This window comes from Neoarius graeffei, chromosome 23 (assembly GCF_027579695.1).
Source record: "Neoarius graeffei isolate fNeoGra1 chromosome 23, fNeoGra1.pri, whole genome shotgun sequence".
In the NCBI taxonomy this organism is placed as follows: domain Eukaryota; kingdom Metazoa; phylum Chordata; class Actinopteri; order Siluriformes; family Ariidae; genus Neoarius; species Neoarius graeffei.
This window is the reverse complement of record NC_083591.1, coordinates 23,063,238-23,077,920: the sequence shown is the minus strand read 5'-3', so window position 1 is coordinate 23,077,920 and position 14,683 is coordinate 23,063,238. Positions and strand designations below refer to the sequence as shown.

At 42.1% G+C, this 14,683-nt stretch overlaps 1 protein-coding gene across 1 annotated transcript in view; it reads left to right on the top strand.

The window, feature by feature from the left end:
• The window catches only part of myo10 (myosin X), a 194,449-nt gene that overhangs the window by 139,850 nt on the left and 39,916 nt on the right, over positions 1-14,683 (top strand). Inside the window, exons 20-24 of the mRNA XM_060905943.1 lie at positions 2,837-2,961; positions 5,708-5,822; positions 5,963-6,069; positions 8,232-8,456; positions 8,961-9,000. Of these exons, the coding sequence (XP_060761926.1) occupies positions 2,837-2,961; positions 5,708-5,822; positions 5,963-6,069; positions 8,232-8,456; positions 8,961-9,000 (612 nt within the window). The remainder of the gene's footprint in view (positions 1-2,836; positions 2,962-5,707; positions 5,823-5,962; positions 6,070-8,231; positions 8,457-8,960; positions 9,001-14,683) is intronic.

Genomic DNA, 14,683 nt, shown 5'->3' with positions numbered 1-14,683 from the left:
CCTCTCTCTCTCTCTCTCTCTCTCTCTCTCTCTCTCGTTTAATTTATTACTGATTTATTGTTTTCACTTCAGTTTTTCAGTTGTGATTTTCTGTGTGTGTGTCAGAGAGAGAGAGAGAGAGAGTGACGCGCATGTTTTTGAAAGTAAACAGCTGAGCTTTCCTTTACCCAAATTTTACCCACAATCCTCTCCCTGACACCCTCCCAACAACACGTGCAAATTAGCTCAGCATGGATCTGAGTACCATGGCAACCAGTAGTGACTGAAAGAGATTAGAGCTGTGTATTGTGTGAAGTGTGTGTGTGTGTGTGTGTGTGTGTGTGTGTGTGTGTGTGTGTGTGTGTGTAAGAGAGTGAGGGGGCAGAACAGTGGTCAGTTAATAACTGCCTCTTGTAGGGCTGCACACTTGCTTAGAGGCTGAGACAGCGCTGCAGGATGAGGCGAGATATTCTACATTACGGTATGAGTTTATACAGTCCTCGGCTCAGAAAATGTGCAGGTGTGTGTTGGGGGATGATTTTGAAAATCATCTTGGTGGATTATTCCTCATGCAGATGCTTGTATCAGTGGTATGGTCATGAAATTGCTTTGGAAATGTTTACTTTGTGTGTTTACTTTGTCTGTGGTTTATCTGCCTTTTAGTTTGGAGCCTGAAGTGTTTTTTAATAGTTTTTATTAAATATCTTTTTTCAGAGGTCTGTAAATCTGCTTTCTGAGAAATTCATAACAAGCTGTTTTGTTATCTGGTGGATGTATAGGAATGTCGCCACACCTTAATAGAAAGAGTACCTGAACTACTGAGCATTATTATCCTAATGATGCATTTTAAATGAGAGCAGAAGTTATGGAGTAGATTTGATCAAAGTACGTAATTATGCAATAGAAAAACTAATCACTTTAAAGGTATCAGCTAAAGTACCAACTTGTTTAATTGGTCATTTTATTTCTGTGGATGTGTATAAGTAATCTGCATCACACACTGTATAGAATGATAAAGAGTTGTCTCTGTGGTCTGAGGCCAAGTTTACATTAGACCGTATCTGTCTCGTTTTCTTCGCGGATGCACTGTCCGTTTACATTAAAACGCCTGGAAACGCCAGGAAACGGGAATCTGCCAGGGTCCACTTATTCAATCCAGATCGTGTCTGGTTCGGTGCTGTGTAAACATTGAGAATACGCGGATACGCTGTGCTGAGCTCTAGCTGGCGTCGTCATTGGACAACGTCACTGTGACATCCACCTTCCTGATTCGCTGGCGTTGGTCATGTGACGCGACTGCTGAAAAACGGCGCGGACTTCCGCCTTGTATCACCTTTCATTAAAGAGTATAAAAGTATGAAAATACTGCAAATACTGATGCAAATACTGCCCATTGTGTAGTTATGATTGTCTTTAGGCTTGCCATCCTTCCACTTGCAAGTGGTAAGTGATATGCACTGAGATCACACACACAGCGGCTCAGTCCCGAATCACTGCTCGTCCGCTATACTCGCGCGCTCTGTGAGCTGCGCAGGGCCGGAGTGCGCACCCTCCAGAGGGCACTCGCTGTTCAGGGCGGAGTGATTTGGAGCGCAGGATGCCTGCGGAGCCGAGCGTATCCGTGTATTGGTGTTGCTGTGTGCACGCGAATCGTGTATTGGTGTTGCTGCGTGCACGCTAATCGTTTTAAAAACGTTAATCTGATGATCCGCTGATACGGTCTAATGTACTGTGTGCTTGTCTTAAATCTTTCTATTGAGCATTAGACAAACCTTCACTTCCCCCACCTCGCTAACATCCACCCCCATCTACGAGAGAGACACATCCTCAGAAACACAGGGACAGACATCATAGCTGAGCGCATTGTGACGTTTGTTGCACGTATCAGTATGTTAATGATGTTGGTAGTGTGTTTGTAAGAGAGAGACTGTAGTTGTGTGTGTTACGTTTGTGTATTCTGTCGTGAATCTCGTCAGTGTGAGCCCGTATCGACTCTCACAGAGCCCCATTCATCAGTGATCTGTCCATCTCACTGCCTTTCTTCAGTCTCTGCACTTCCTCCTTCCATCTGCAGAGATTGACATTTAGCTGGGGCAAGATTAGCAGCGTACAGAGCACCCTGTTTCCGACCTCACGCCCACAGAGGACAAAGGTCACTGGAGTGTGGTTGGTGGGCTTAATTCATAAATGAATCAACACTTTTATTTATTTATTTATTTATTTATTATTAGTATTTTTTTTAACAATTATACTGGTTTTCAGATATAAAAGGGAACTTTGAAGAGGGTTTATAATTTTGCTTCTGAGTATTTGTGGATGTCGCACTCAGACAGGCTGTCTTCATCCTTATACGACATAAAGTGAATGCGTCCACTAAGGGGAAGAAAAGTTAAAAAAATGAAAAAGTTAAATGAATGTCTCATGTTTTACTGTAGAAAGATTGTACAGAAGAAATAGACCAATACTACTTACATATGAGTTCTAAATCACAGGTATCGTGATATTAGGTATTAAGGGCCACCGAGCAGGGAATAGTTTGAGATTTCTTTCACTGAAAAAGGAAAAAATGCATTAAGTGGGTGTGTGTCTGTGGATTGTATTGTGTATTCAAAAAGAATTATGTTAGCCCTTATTGAATGTTTTCTCTGAAATGCATAGTTTATTTTTTAGTCACGTTGATGCGCTCTCTCTCTCGCTCTCTCTGTGTGTGTGTGTGTGTGTGTGTGTGTGTGTGTGTGTGTGTGTGTGTGTGTGTGTGCATGCAAGCTTTCAACCAAAAACATAACAAATTTTAAGTGATTCCCCAAAACAACAGCATAAAACAGATGGAATAAAAATGTATCCTCCCTTCTTTCAGATGCCAGATCATTTTGATCACTCTGTGGTGCTGAACCAGTTGCGGTATTCTGGCATGCTGGAGACAGTGAGAATCCGGCGTGCTGGCTTTCCTGTTCGGAGAACCTTCCAGGATTTCTGCACGAGGTGTGCCCCACCTTCTATTAATATGTGCACATATTTATATTGGGATCTCCACCTCAAATTAATTGATTGCTGAGAGCTCAGGTTACTGTACATGTTCTGCCTGGTTTCCTGATGAGTTTATTCTGGGTTCTCCAGTTTCCTCCCACCTCCCAAAAATATTTTGGTAAGTGAATTGGCTATGCTAAATTACCCCAGGTGAGAACGAGCATGTGTTTGGTACCCTGTGATAAACTGGTGTTCTATTCAGGGTGTATTCAGGCCTTGCATCTTGTGTTCCCCAGATAGGCTACAGAACTCCAGGCTCCCTGATCAGGATAAAGCAGTTACTTAATGAGTGTACCTCAAATTGAATTCCCACTACTGTAACTCAAACATACTCACTGACCATTACCTAAATGTTCCTAATATGCCCACCTTTGCCATTTTATTAAGTATAGCTTCGAGCCCTCTTTATCTAGCCCATTAGTGGAGCTCACCACTGATCAGAAACAGATAGTTACAATATGACCAGATACACTCAAACCTTTTTCACCCAAATTATCATGCCACTATAACACCATGTCAGTGTCATTGTCCACTGCCCAAATGATATCTGGTCAGTTGGTGGTTCTGTCCATTAGAGGTGAGCTGACAAACTGCATAGCAACAAAAGGGCTACAGTCAGTAATGGACAAAGTGTGTCATATATATATATATATATATATATATATATATATATATATATATATATATATATATATATATATATAAACTTTGAATATCCCAGGGAACACCATTAAATCCATTATAGTAAAATGGAAAGAATATGTCACCACGACAAACCTGAAAAGAGAAGGCCGCCCACCAAAACTCACAGACCGAGCAAGGAGGGCATTAATCAGAGATGCAACAAAGACACCAAAGATAGCACTGAAGGAGCTGCAAAGATCCAAAGTGGAGATGGGAGTATCTGTCCATAGGACCACTTTAACCCATACACTCCACAGAGCGAGGCTTTATGGAAGAGTGGCCAGAAAAAAAAGTCATTGCTTAAGAAAACACATTTGGAGTTTGCCCAACAGCATGTGACAGACTCCCCAAACACACGGAAGAAGATTCTCTGGTCAAATGAGACTAAAATTTATCTTTTTGGCCATCATGGGAAACACCATGTGTGGCGCAAACCCAACACCCTGAGAACACCATTCCTACAGTGAAGCATGGTGGTGGCAGCATCATGCTGTGCAGATGTTTTTCATCTGCAGGGACAGGAAAGCTGGTCAGGGCTGAAGGAAAGATGGATGGCACTAAATACAGGACAGTTCTGGAGGGAAACCTGTTTGAGTCAGCCAGAGGTTTGAGACTGGGACAAAGGTTCATGTTCCAGCAGGACAATGACCCTAAACATACTGCTAAAGCTACACTGGAGTGGTTTAAAGAGAAACATTTAAATGTCTTGGAATGGCCTAGTCAAAGCACAGACCGCAATCCAATTGAGAATCTGTGGCATAACTTGAAGATTGCTGTACACCAACACAACCCATCTAACTTGAAGGAGTTGGAGCAGTTTTGCCTTGAGGAATGGGCAAAAATCCCAGTGGCTAGATGTGCTAAGCTAATAGAGACATACCCGAAGAGACTTGCAACTGTAATTGCAGCAAAAGGTGGCTCTACAAAGTATTAACTTTGAGGGGGTAAATACCTATGCACACTCCAGATTTCTGTTTTTTCATCTTAATTATTGTTTGTGTCACAATAAAACAATAATTTTCACCTTTAAAGTTGTAGGCATGTTGTGTAAATCAAATTGTGCTCCCCCCCCAAAAAAAAAAATCCATTTTAATTTCAGCTTGTAATGTGACAAAACAGGACAAACACCAAGGGGGATGAATACTTTTGCAAGACACTGTGTGCATGTATAGTATTTTGATTTTAGAGCTTTGTTAGACAGCCTTAAACTAATTAGCTGAAGATAATATATATGTTGGTTATTTCAGCAAAACTATAAGGATAGAGGGACCACCAATGACCATGAGCTTGAGCTGGCCTAATCGTTAGCATGTCCGTCTCTTGACCAGGAGATTGTGAGATCTACTCGTGGTCGGTCATACCAAAGACCATCATAAAAATAGTACTTACTGCCATCTGGCAAGGCACACTGCAATACAGATGCGAGTGGGGAGTCAAACTCTTGTGGTCACCAAAGGACTAGCCCCCCCCAACCCGTGCTATATAATAGGCGAGAGGCTGAGGGCTACTGAAATGGCGATTGGTCCCGCCCAGTGCACCTCAAGAGCTGGTTAGTACTTGGACAGGAGATTGCCTGGGAAGACCAGATCCTGGTGCGGGAGGGACTTTGATAAGGATAGAGGAGCGTTGTTTTTTTTAACGAACCAGATTCATTATACTAGGCATTTAACTTTCAGTTTATCATTATTAATTTATAACTACATGTGAACTACAACATGTGGATTGAAATGCAGCCTAAACACACATATATTTTATTTGACCTATTTGTTGTGCTCTTTCATCCTGGTGAAAATGATTTGTAGTAATTCATAAACTTCTGTAGTGATTTACAACTTAATTGGTTTAATTTCCTTTAAACACTTGTTTTTGTTTTACTTCTTATATTTCATAAGGAAATCACTTATAAAGTAGCATGATATAACATTATAACATTACTTGAAAGCCATTTTCTGAGCAAAATACCGTTAAAAATGTAGGTTATAATGAGTGCTTGGTTTTGTGTTTTTTTTTTAATCAGGTACTATGTGTTAATGAGAGGTGTGGCCAGGTGTAATGACCCCAAGGAGGCGTGTCTCCAAGTTCTCCGCCTTTACGACAGCAGTAGTGTAGAATGGCAGCTGGGAAAGACGAGGGTGAGAAACGCAGTTTCGTTACTCCTTCATTATGTTTTACAATGTTGTATTAAAGATTATTTAAATATTCCTTCATTGTTCTCATAAATTTCATTTGTTTTGTATGTTTGTGTTTGTGATTGGTTGCGTTGTGCTTGTAGGTTTTCCTGAGGGAGAGTTTGGAGCTGCGATTGGAAAAGAAGCGAGAGGAAGAAGTGCTTCGGGCTGCGGCCATTATACAGGCCTACCTGCTGGGTTATAGGGCTAGGTAAACACACATAAGCACATACACACACATCCCAGTGCCAGTGTGTTCTTAAACCATTTATAACTTGTTATAACAGATATCATACAGACAGGTGGCAAGTTAAAGGAAAAACAGTGACTCTGTTACAGTGGCGGCTGGTAGTCTTTCAAACAGGGGAGGCTGGTCGGTTACGATATTTCCAGATTTTAAAAGAAAAAAGAAAAAACATCAATTTTGCCCATACTCTTGCCTCTGATCTGGCTGATTGTTGGCAGGGTCACAAACTGTGAAATAACAGGTTCTTTTGGCCCATTAGCCTACTGTCCAATATGCATGATGGTGGTGTTGGGGGGGTATATTTTAACATTTTATATTTTAAAATTGTGGCATGTGGCATGTTGTTTAAAAATTGATCATTATTGAAAGCAGCTCTTTGTCAGGAACCTCAGCAGTAACAGCAGAGTGTTCTGGAATAGGCACAAGCACTGACCTTGGGGAGCCAAACATAGAGCTGGGTGCCACACATTTCATTCAATGACACTTCCCCTATATTTTACTTATTTTGACTGAGAAATGTTTTATTGACAATTTTGATAACCCTTCACTTTTAATCCAGGTCTGTAGTGTGAAATGTTCTCGGCTGTGTTTTTGTTTAAAAATGTTTTCCAAATTGTAGCTGTGTTTAATTCATATCCAGAGAAATATATATTCCAATATAATATACTCAGCATAAACATTTTAAATAGATTCTATATTTTTGGTCCATCCGTGACATATTACTAAAGTAGCCTATTTACTGTTGTTGATGTGGGTCACTTGCTGTTAGCCAATTCACTTTCTCGTACCAGGAGAGCTGAAAGGAACGAGTATTATTCCCTACCTTTTTCACCAAGTCAATTTGAGGCGTTGGTCTACCCTGCTCTTTAATTTTAATTTTTTCCTCGAAAGGAAGACTGGCAAATGTCTTCGCCAAAATTAAATCAGCAATGCTTGGCATCCGTGCGCAGCTTTCTTGCTAGCTGACTAGCCCCCTCAAGTTCAAGTTCAGTCACTCAAATAAACGAAATTTCTGGAACTAAGATAGCAAACTTGACAACACTATATTTACACTTTATTTACAATGAAAATATATACAAACTAAAAAAGCTGGTAGAAACCGTATGTAATGAATGAAATCGAAATGTAAGCTGATCTCTTACAATACACCACAGCACTTGTGAATCCGCATGGGACTGAACTGAAATTCACCGCTGCCTGTCTATATTTGAAACGAGCTGTCAATCAAAGAAAATATCCGGCCGCTTTCACCAATCACCAGTCTCCTCGCGGAAACTGCCATGTCCCTCCCACTGTGAGGCTGGGAGTCCGGTGGGCGGGCGTTTTCGCAGTATTTGTCCAATAACCGTCTTGCATTTTGATATTGAAAAGCGCATAGCTCCCAAATGCCATTGAAGTGCACTGAGGCTGGGCTGCATTGCGCTGTCACGAGGGGGAAAAACTCACGCACACATTAGGCGAACTGGGGAAAGTTATAACGGAATGATTTCGCACTGTAGTTGGGTTGAGCACATATATTTCTATGATTCTGGATCTGAAATAGCAATGTTATAAGGTCGGCTATAACATAAGCCTAGCGCAATTCATCCTACACGATGTTCGTCATTTTTAGAGGAGGCTGAGCCTCCCTCGTCTTAGAGCAATCACCCGTGCTCTGTTAATCTGTGAGGGCAGTTTTACTGGCATGGTTTGGGTCCACATGTCCTGTTACAGGAAACCTTCACTGCAAATCCTCATAAAAGTTATACTGATTGATTACATTTATTTATTTTTTTAAAGATTTTTTTGGGGGGGGGGCTTTTTTCACCTTTATTGGATAGGACAGTGTAGAGACAGGAAATGAGCTGGAGAGAGAGACGGGGAGGGATTGGGAAATGACCTTGGGTCGGAATCGAACCCGGGTCCCCGGATTTATGGTATGGCACCTTAGTCGACTGAGCCACGGCACCCCCGATTGATTACATTTATGATGAATAATTTATATTCAGACATTACCTCCATTCACAGGCATAAGGACTCACTGATTGGTTTGATGAGACTGATGCAGATCACATGCTTCTTCTTTTATATTGTCGCCTGTCTGTCATGGTGCAGAACCCTAACTGTTTTCTCTTTGCGGCCTGTAGGAGGCAGTACAAGCGGCTGCTGCAGTGTGTGCTTGTGATCCAGAAAAATTGGAGGGCACTTTTCTGGCGCAGGCGCTACTTGATGCTTCGCTGGGCCTCCATCACACTCCAAAAAAGAGTTAGAGGTCAAAGGGCACGGCAGCTCTATACACAGCTACTTGAGGAGAGGAGAAGAAGGATAGAGGAAGAGCGGAGACAAAGAGAAGAGGAGGAGGAGCAAGAGAGGTGGGCAGGGCATTCTGTGGGCAACTGCGTTAAGACTTACAAAGCTTTTCTAAGACCATACAAAGCTGATGTCATGAATTTGGCGGGAAGTGGGTATGTGAATGATCAGTGGTATTGCAAACCCTGGGTTCTTGCATGCTAACAGGAGAGGGGCCTGGTTGGATTACAGCTGCAAGTATGGGACATAATCCAGTCGGTCTGCTGACATGGACTTTATTGTGCAAGCAGACTTACTATGTCCATGTACACTTGCATTTGCTATTGTTTTAGCACACTTAAGTCCAGTGTTCTGGTGATGGTGGTGGTGGCTATGAATAACACTGAGAATTTCATCTTAAAAAAAAAAAGTTGTAAATGAATAAGCTGCAGTAATGTTTCTTCTAAGTGTTGTGTTAGAACAAGTTTCAGGTTTAAATTCTGACCCAGTTAGTTTCAGTGTGTTTTTAATTTAAGTTTGGGTTTGATTTAGATTTTAATGGTGTGTTGACATGCTCTTTTGTTTAGAGAGAGACAGAGACTGGAGATGGAGCAAAAGGTTCGAGAGGTGAGTCACTGTTTCTCTCATGTTAAATTCAGGGATGAGAATTTTCCGCCGATCGGCGGATTTCCGATTTTTTAAGACCAAAATGATCGTTTTTGAGATCGATGTAAATCCGTTGAGAAATTTTCAGGGGGGGTATGATTAACGATCTGTGGTCACCTTATAACGCAGACATCCCAAGTCTCCCAGAACTTCCGGGAGTCTCCTGCATATTGATAGAAGCGAGCAAGAGCGTGCGCACGCAACATTAAGGTCTGCATCACGCATCTTAGAATGTGCGCGCGCGAGGGAGACTGTGCAGTGTTGCCAGATATTGCTGACGTTTTCCATCCCAAAATATGTTCAAAACCCGCCAAAATGCACTTAAAACCACCCAATGTGGCAACACTGCCTGTGTGCCTGTTCATGTAGCGCATGCCAGACAAAGAGCATCCTGATTGGGTTACTCAGCAAAATAAGCCAATCAGCTTTCAGTGTGGGCGGGCTTTTATCCCTTTTCTCGAGGACCGAATCTTTCAGTTGAGTCAGTGCAGCCTACAGGACCGGCATAGCAGAGAGAGAGCGTGCGCCCCGAAAGTACAAAAACGAAAGTACAAAACCCACTTCAGCTCAGATTACACAAAATAATCTCCCTGTCTAATAAGGGTAGAAAATAATGACAGTTTCGCGCGATGTACTGTTTGCAGCAGTGATTTCAGCATTGCCCATGGTGGCTTAAATGATTGTAAAGGACATGTTGAGGTGAGGAGTGTCATTTCATGTGCATTATATTTGGGCAGAGGTGTCAAGTAACAAAGTACAAATACTTCGTTACTTTACTTAAGTAGAAATTTTGGTACTTTCTACTTTACTAGAGTAATAATTTTTCAACCTACTTTTTATCTCTACTCGTTACATTTTCAAGCATTTACTTTTACTTCGTTACATTTATAATAGTCTCGTTACTTGCATTTCATTGCGCCAATCTTTATATTACTTATATTACTTTGTCCACCTAATAAACTGCCACTCAGGGCGCTCCAAGCACACAGCAATCAGAGCTCTGACTTCGACACTGTTAGTAAATTGCGGGCTCTCGTTCGTTTGTCAGGAGTGGAACACCCCCCCCCCCCCCCCCCCCCCCCCCCCGAACCATATGCGGCATTCTCTTTTCTGAGTCAGGTTAAGTTTACAAACGCAGTTATGGTATCTTGGTGGGTGTTAGTGAGTAAAGTGACAGGTCTTAGCTTAGTAAACGTTATATTATGGCCCTTTTCCACTACCCTTTTTCAGCTCATTTCAGCTCGCTTCAGCTCACTTCAGCCCGACACGGCTCGTGTTTCGACTACCTTAGAGCAGCACGACTCAGCTCGCTTCAGCCCTGCTTAGCACCCAAAACTCGCACGGTTTTGGAGTGGGGCTGAAGCGAGCCAAACCGAGCCGAGTGGGGCTAGGGGCGTGAGGAGACACTCCCCTGTGCACTGATTGGTGAGGAGGAGTGTCCTCACACGCCCACACACGCCCCGCGAGCACGCTGGGATCTGTAAACACCGTAAACCCGGAAGAAGAAGAATTACGAATTACGAGAATTTCTGAAGCCTTATGCGCCTCACCTCATCTATATGCTCTTGCCAGTATCTGTTGGCGTTGTCGGTGACAACAAGCCACAGCACCAAGACCAGCAACACTAACGACTCCATGTCCTCCATGTTTACTATCCGGGTCGTGAGACTACCGCTCAAAAGGTCACTGATGTCACTGTTTGCGCTGCCTAACGACATCACGTGACTTCCACCCACTTTCGCTAACTCCACCCAATGTGTCCACCCACTTCCAGCCAGCACGGTTCAGCGCGGTTGGAGTCGAAATGCAACTCCAACAGCCCCACTCAGCTCGACTCAGCCCAACTCAGCACGGCACGGCTCAGCCCAACTCAGCCGCGTTGGTAGTGGAAAAGCGGCATTAGCTTGTAGTGTGTCGGCATTCCAGCGGCCGCCCTTTCTCTCCTCGCCTGTGTTCAGCCTCGCATTGCTGGAACACAAACATTCTGTTGACTTCTCTCAGTGAGCCAGTAACTAGTAGGGATGAGAAAGTGTTTTTCTTGCATTTTAACTGGAACCTGCTGCCTCGACTGCACGTCCCATATGAAAAAGAAAAAAACTGCAATTTTACAGTAGTGTTAGTGTAGTATTCATTCATTCATTCATAGCATTCAAATACTGTATTATTACTGCTGTTTAGACAGTGCTCCATGAAACACATTTTAATGGGTCAGGAGAATGTACTCTATGTGGACTTCTAGGCTGCGCCTTTGTCCTTAATAGCATTTTTCCCTCTTTCATTACTTTTACTTTTGTACTTTAAAGTAGTTTAGAAATCAGTATACTTTTTACTTTTACTTGAGTAAAAAGCTTCAGTTGATACTTTTACTTCATGAAAAGTATTTCTAAACCACAGTATCTATACTTCTACTTGAGTAATAAATGGTAATACTTTTGACACCTCTGTATTTAGGTCTACAACAGGCTGTCATGAAAAGACCAAACTTATTGAAGATTTCCGTAAAGTAACAATGTATGAATATACATCATATATATCAAATACACGTCATATATAAGTGTGTATCTTTTTATAAATGAGGTTAGCTTGTCTAATGTAGCATGTTGGGGAGAATCATAGTATCATATCTATATTTCTGATAAAATTTTAGGTATGATACCGTGTATAACTCTCCTTCTTATTGCTCATTTCATGGGGGGGAATTGCTGGGATGTGCCGCGCGGGAGCGTCTGCCCACATTTTTTTAGGCCGAGATGAACTTATAGTTTTTGATTTAAAAAAAAATTTCCAATTTGTAATGCCCATTGTACATGCCTGTTCTTTAACTCAAAATCACCATCTCGATCTTCAAATTGACCGTATGGTATATGCATTACATTACACAACATCCTGTCCAGATAAAACCTAGTTAGTACACACAACAGTTGAAAGGGAAGTGATGAGTGATGTTGAATGTTGCCTGCTTAATATGCAAGACCTCCTGCTACCATGATAACGTCAGAAGAAAGCTTCAGAGAATTATATGACAGAACTTTTTTCTGGTTTGTACTTCATTGTAAAGGATTAGAGTATTCAAAGACATGAATAGCAAAAATGCAGAAATATAATACTGTAGAGCTCGTTTATATTAAAAGGTGCGTTGATTTTTTGAAATCATCAAATGTGAATTGATTAAAAACAAGTCTCTTGTACCATATTAATCATTTTCACCCGGTAGTCCACCAAGAAGGGGAATTTATTTCCAAATACATTGCAACTTTTTGCTGATAAAATTAATGGTTTTGGGGTAAAAATAAAAAAAATAAAAAATAGCCAAAAATCATTAGCCCCTGGAACCCCTGGGCCCCGCCCCCTGGGCCATGGGCCCCGCCCCCTTGGGCTATGGGCCCCGCCCCCCTGGGCCATGGGCCCCGCCCTGGTTTTTTCAGACTTTTTAAATATTTTTCATTCTCATCCCTGTAAATTAAACTGACTAACAAAGCTTCTACAACCCCAATTCCAAAAAAGTTGGGACAAAGTACAAATTGTAAATAAAAACGGAATGCAATAATTTACAAATCTCAAAAACTGATATTGTATTCACAATAGAACATAGACAACATATCAAATGTCGAAAGTGAGACATTTTGAAATTTCATGCCAGATATTGGCTCATTTGAAATTTCATGACAGCAACACATCTCAAAAAAGTTGGGGCGGGGCAATAAGAGGCTGGAAAAGTTAAAGGTACAAAAAAGGAACAGCTGGAGGACCAAATCGCAACTCATTAGGTCAATTGGCAGTAGGTCATTAACATGACAGGGTATAAAAAGAGCATCTTGGAGTGGCAGCGGCTCTCAGAAGTAAAGATGGGAAGAGGATCACCAATCCCCCTAATTCTGTGCCGACAAATAGTGGATCAATATCAGAAAGGAGTTCGACAGTGGGGCGGCACGGTGGTGTAGTGGTTAGCGCTGTCGCCTCACAGCAAGAAGGTCCGGGTTCGAGCCCCGTGGCTGGTGAGGGCCTTTCTGTGCGGAGTTTGCATGTTCTCCCCGTGTCTGCGTGGGTTTCCTCCGGGTGCTCCGGTTTCCCCCACAGTCCAAAGACATGCAGGTTAGGTTAACTGGTGACTCTAAATTGACTGTAGGTGTGAATGTGAGTGTGAATGGTTGTCTGTGTCTATGTGTCAGCCCTGTGATGACCTGGCGACTTGTCCAGGGTGTACCCCCCCTTTCGCCCGTAGTCAGCTGGGATAGGCTCCAGCTTGCCTGTGACCCTGTAGAACAGGATAAAGTGGCTAGAGATAATGAGATGAGAGTTCGACAGTATAAAATTGCAAAGAGTTTGAAAATATCATCATCTACAGTGCATAATATCATCAAAAGATTCAGAGAATCTGGAAGAATTTCTGTGCGTAAGGGTCAAGGCCAGAAAACCATACTGGGTGCCCGTGATCTTCGGGCCCTTAGACGGCACTGCATCACATACAGGCATGCTTCTGTATTGGAAATCACAAAATGGGCTCAGGAATATTTCCAGAGAACATTATCTGTGAACACAATTCACCGTGCCATCCGCCGTTGCCAGCTCAAACTCTATAGTTCAAAGAAGAAGCCGTATCTAAACATGATCCAGAAGCGTAGACGTCTTCTCTGGGCCAAGGCTCATTTAAAATGGACTGTGGCAAAGTGGAAAACTGTTCTGTGGTCAGACGAATCAAAATTTGAAGTTCTTTATGGAAATCAGGGACGCCGTGTCATTCGGACTAAAGAGGAGAAGGACGACCCAAGTTGTTATCAGCGCTCAGTTCAGAAGCTTGCATCTCTGATGGTATGGGATTGCATTAGTGCGTGTGGCATGGGCAGCTTACACATCTGGAAAGACACCATCAATGTTGAAAGGTATATCCAGGTTCTAGAGCAACATATGCTCCCATCCAGACGACGTCTCTTTCAGGGAAGACCTTGCATTTTCCAACATGACAATGCCAAACCACATACTGCATCAATTACAGCATCATGGCTGCGTAGAAGAAGGATCCGGGTACTGAACTGGCCAGCCTGCAGTCCAGATCTTTCACCCATAGAAAACATTTGGCGCATCATAAAACGGAAGATACAACAAAAAAGACCTAAGACAGTTGAGCAACTAGAATCCTACATTAGACAAGAATGGGTTAACATTCCTATCCCTAAACTTGAGCAACTTGTCTCCTCAGTCCCCAGACGTTTACAGACTGTTGTAAAGAGAAAAGGGGATGTCTCACAGTGATAAACATGGCCTTGTCCCAACTTTTTTGAGATGTGTTGTTGTCATGAAATTTAAAATCACCTAATTTTTCTCTTTAAATGATACATTTTCTCAGTTTAAATATTTGATATGTCATCTATGTTCTATTCTGAATAAAATATGGAATTTTGAAACTTCCACATCATTGCATTCCGTTTTTATTTACAATTTGTACTTTGTCCCAACTTTTTTGGAATCGGGGTTGTACATGAAAATAGCATTTCCCACATCCTACTTTCTAGATATTTTCTTCCAGCCCAATTAGCCAACTTGACACTTTCTATTAAAGATGTTTAAAAGCCATGACCGGAGCTTTGAGAACTGAGAAAACTGTGCACAGTTGTTTAATTTATTTATTTATGTTTGTTCATCTAAC